The sequence below is a fragment of the Merops nubicus genome, unplaced genomic scaffold (assembly GCF_000691845.1).
Source record: "Merops nubicus isolate BGI_N331 unplaced genomic scaffold, ASM69184v1 scaffold9042, whole genome shotgun sequence".
In the NCBI taxonomy this organism is placed as follows: domain Eukaryota; kingdom Metazoa; phylum Chordata; class Aves; order Coraciiformes; family Meropidae; genus Merops; species Merops nubicus.
The window spans coordinates 5,721-10,014 of record NW_008594493.1 but is presented as its reverse complement, the minus strand read 5'-3'; the positions used below and the strand labels follow the sequence as shown (position 1 = coordinate 10,014).

Sequence of the window (4,294 nt, the reverse complement as noted above, 5' to 3'; positions counted from 1 at the left end):
CTATGTCATCAAAAAGATTTATGATATTGCTCACTGTGAACCAACGTCTCATATTAGGCAGGTGTTAGATCAAAAAAACCACAAATGTCTGTCAGGACGTTTGTTCATGGGCAGGACAGACACAGTTTGCCAAGACATTGAGAATGAGGCCTTTGAGAAAGGTGGTCTAAAGGACCACCTACCCAGGTACTAAGTGCTTTAAAATTGCACATCAATTTGTCTGAACCCAGACTTCTCACACAGGCAAGTTCTCTGTGACGTTTTTCTGAAGCTGCAGAGTGTTAACTTCATGCAAGTTAATGAGGGAAAAAAGTGCATGATGTATTCTTCTAACTTATTAATTACCGATACCATAGTTGCAAAGAATTCCTTGTGTGCTATTAAGGATTCTTGGAGTATATCACTTCCAAAATAGACTTAACCTATGCAAATAATGCATACAGTATGTCTTGTGTTTCAGAAACAAGCTCCAAGTCATGGTCACTTTACCAAAAGGCACTATAAATGCAGTTTTAATGAGAAATCTTGCAAATCTAATTGCAAACATTGGTTTTAGTTAGGTGACCCAAAATGCCTAAGGCTTAGAGTACTTCAACTTTCAGCTGAAACTACAAGTACAAATTTAAAGAAAAAAAAATTAAAGTTATTATCAGAGTAAGATGAGCTCCCAGCTCTTTTTTAATCATGAATGCTTAAAGATTTGCTTTGACAAATTTCTGAAGTACTTTCAAGTAAGTAAATACATTAGTAGGTGCCTTAAAGATTACAGTAACCTTACCATAACTGGATAGTAAAATAATACGGCTAACTGATTCGTAGATAACTCTACAGAAAAATGGCACTCAAATTGCCATCTTCACAGACACTTTGCAAGATAGTCTGATTTTTTCATTTAACTCCATGTAACAGGAACCAGGATTTACTGGTTGAAGTTAGCACCATCAACAGATTCATGAAGAACACCGAGCACACATGAATCTTCTGGCATCCTGAATAAATTTTCTGTGCTATAGGCTGCTGCACTTTCACAGCAGTTTTTCAGGACGTACAGGAGGACTATACGAGCGCCTTTTTCAGAGGTGTACACTAGATGGCCAATGGCACTTGAAGGTCTATTAAAAAGCCTGTACATGTTAAAGAGCTTAGTTGTTGGAAGGGGAAGGGGGCCAGGGGATCTGTTTAGAAACAAAGTTACTTATTTTTTTTTAAATGATCCACCTTCTACTCTGCTTTCCAGGTACTTGTCCAACTCTGCCTCTCTTTTCACCGCCTCTGGCGATACCTTTGGTGCGTTCGGAAAACAGATCAATATCACACTCATGTTGTCTCGACTTCCCTGGTGGAAAAGAAGAAAAATTATTTGAGAATATATATGCACCAGGCTAAATAAAGACCAAAGCATTTTACACACAAGATTTCACAAATTTCTTGGTATTAGAATACAACTTTTACTGCTATGGATTAGTATTATTAATTAATTTCCCCTCGCCCCCTGGCAGAATTCCAGAAGTCTGCCCGTTCATTCAGTACGATTTTTAAGTCACTTTGTTCTCTCCTGTTTTATGCTCCAAAGACTACATGGAGCCAGTTACAGACAGTCCATTGTTTTTTAAAAAATTACATTACTAATGAGAGATGAGTATTTACAAACTTGTACTAGCCAATCATTTTGGGAAACCAGCTAAGTATTAGCTGGGTAAACAAAACCCTTGCTGCCTAAAAGCGCTATGTAGGAAGGTGCTGAATTCAGACAGTGCTTCCACCTAAAATCACAGCTATTAGTTTCCACACCCCCCCTTTTAAAACAAGAAAAAGTGACAAGTGAGAGAATCTGTTAAAAAGACCAGCTGGAAAGTGGCCAGGCCTTTCCACAAGCATTCTCTGAAATGGAAATGTTCAAAACTCCAAATAAATAGAACCCTAATATGTGAATATGTTAAAACACAAACACTTTCTGCTTATGAAAAATAGCTGTTTAGTTTACTTCCTATACCCCTGTGCTCTGGTCTTACAAACGTGCATCCACATGCTTAACTTTTGACAACAGTTAAATCCACTGAAGTCAGCAAGATCAAGAGCAAGTCAGTGTTTAAAACAAGAGTATATGGGCATTTGGGGAGGTGCTGACAGTTGGCTACTGCAAAGCTTACAGCATCCACAAGCCACTGTTCCTTCCCTGGTATTTGTTTTCAGGATTACCAGACAAATATTGTAAACAAAAATACAAGAGTTATCCATCTGCCATAGTGCTGGAAAGCAATTACCCTTTTCCAAAAGGGAAACAATGGTCTTGTTAGTCATGTGGCAAGAGCAGAGATGCTGAGTTGTCTCTTTAGTATCAAAAAACGTTTGCTTTTTACATTATGACTTATAGCTTGCTTTTGGAAAATTGTCAAGCTATGAAACTCAGTATTTCAAACCACTCTGTAACTGCACCATCCTGCAACTTATTAATACAAAGTAGAAGCTTTGTATTTTGTAGGCAAAATTATACAAGTTTGTTAAACAAAACAGTCCCATCCTTCTGCTTGAGTTAGTTTCAGAGCTGTATCACACAACACTGAGTAAGAAATGCAGTAATTGAACCAGAATAAGAACTAAATTTGGAAATCAGATCTTCATATAGCTGAAAAGAAATTTTGAACTGCAAAATAAGAAGTCAAGGCTCATTCACTCTGCATATATCTTGGTGTAATTATGACATGAACGTTACTACTAGATGCCCAAGAAAGGAGGGCAAGATTAGGAAGGGAAAGAATATTCCCGAGCCTGATTATGTGTTAAGAGTAAAGGTTTTGTGAAGTTATGTTGTGAAACATAAAAGGGCAGTTATCATCCTTGGCTTGACCATTAATTTCCTTTGGCTTCTAGCTTCCCAGTGATCACAACATATCTGTAAATGATTTTAAACTCTTCATTAACCAAAACCACACAGAAAGCCATACTGTTTGTTGTGTGTTCATTCCCCTCCCATCACGACTTTTGTGGGATCATGGTAATCACTGTCAAAGCCATGGCAGCATAAACCATTAGATACTTTTAGACCGGAATCAAAGCTTATTCTTAACTTGTTGATAAACTTCTAATAATGAAAGCACAGTAAATTTCCCCTCTCAAGTCTGGCTACCTTGTACAAGCAGGTGTCAACTATCTCATTGCAAACTTTCTCAAGGTCATCAGTGACTTCAAGTCTGGATCTTACAAAGTCACACAGCTCTTCATTTCCCATAACATCCCAGATACCGTCACAAGCCAGGATGATGAACTGATCATCTTCTTCTGATCTCTCAATTTCATAAACTTCAGGCTCAGGTGAGACTAGCTGTTCTGTAGGACCTTTCCCATGGACACATTTGTAATCAAAGTCCCCGAGTGCCCTTGAAACAGCAAGGGAGCCATTCACACGCTGAATCATTACAGAGCCACCTGCATTCTGTATTCGTTCTTTCTCCAGTGGGTTACTTGGTTTGTGATCCTGCGTGAAGAAGTGAACCTTCCTGTTTCTACAAAGTAAACCTCTCGAGTCTCCGCAGTTGATGAAGTATGTATGTTGGGGAGAAATCATGACACCCACAGCTGTTGACCCACTTCTGTCTGCACCATGTTTCTTCTCAGAGATGATTCTCATGTGTTCATCAATTTGCAGAAAACCTGTTCTGATGCCGCTCTTTACACTTTCCACAGATGGTGGCCCATCTGGCCCTTTAAAATCCTGGTTGCTCGTGATGTGATCTAATAAGTGCTCACAGCAGTACTTGGCAACCTGTGATCCAGCGTGCCCGTCATATACAGCAAAAAATGACCATCCATCAAGTCCATTTGGCAAACCAATCACAGCCGTGTGCGCATCCTCCATCTCAACTCGCCAGCCTTGCATACTACTCAGACCATAACGAAGTCCATTCCCTTGCCCCTGGGCATTATGTTTCTCCATCTTTGGCTTGTCTAAAAATGCTCCCATGATGACTTTCCTTCAGTTCTAAAAAGAAAAAAAGGGTCAAGGTATTTCTTAAACATCTCTTATTTAAGCATCCTATTGGAAACTATTAAACAACCCACATAATGTTAAGCTGACAAAAATAAACAGATATAAAGCTGACTTTTCTGTGTCTCGAGTCAAATTTGTATTGCTTTCATTTAATTTAAACAAGGACACTGCTACTGGCTGAACTGTACTTTTCATATTTTTGTAAGTATTTTTGTCTTTTTTACTTGAAGAACTTCTGTTCCACCATTCATCATTCAAAGCCTCCAGTACAAGTACGTATGAAATTAGCTTGGAAGAGGACTTGTT

The 4,294-nt window shown here is 38.7% G+C and overlaps 1 protein-coding gene across 1 annotated transcript in view; it reads right to left on the bottom strand.

Annotated features, from left to right (window-relative positions):
• Positions 1 to 3,974, bottom strand: part of PPM1A (protein phosphatase, Mg2+/Mn2+ dependent, 1A) — a 13,335-nt gene extending 9,361 nt beyond the window's left edge. The window contains exons 1-2 of the mRNA XM_008935807.1: positions 3,128 to 3,974; positions 1,219 to 1,336 (exon numbers count right to left, since the gene is read on the bottom strand). Of these exons, the coding sequence (XP_008934055.1) occupies positions 1,219 to 1,336; positions 3,128 to 3,961 (952 nt within the window). The 5' untranslated portion in view covers positions 3,962 to 3,974. The remainder of the gene's footprint in view (positions 1 to 1,218; positions 1,337 to 3,127) is intronic.
• Positions 3,975 to 4,294: the final 320 nt, after the last annotated feature.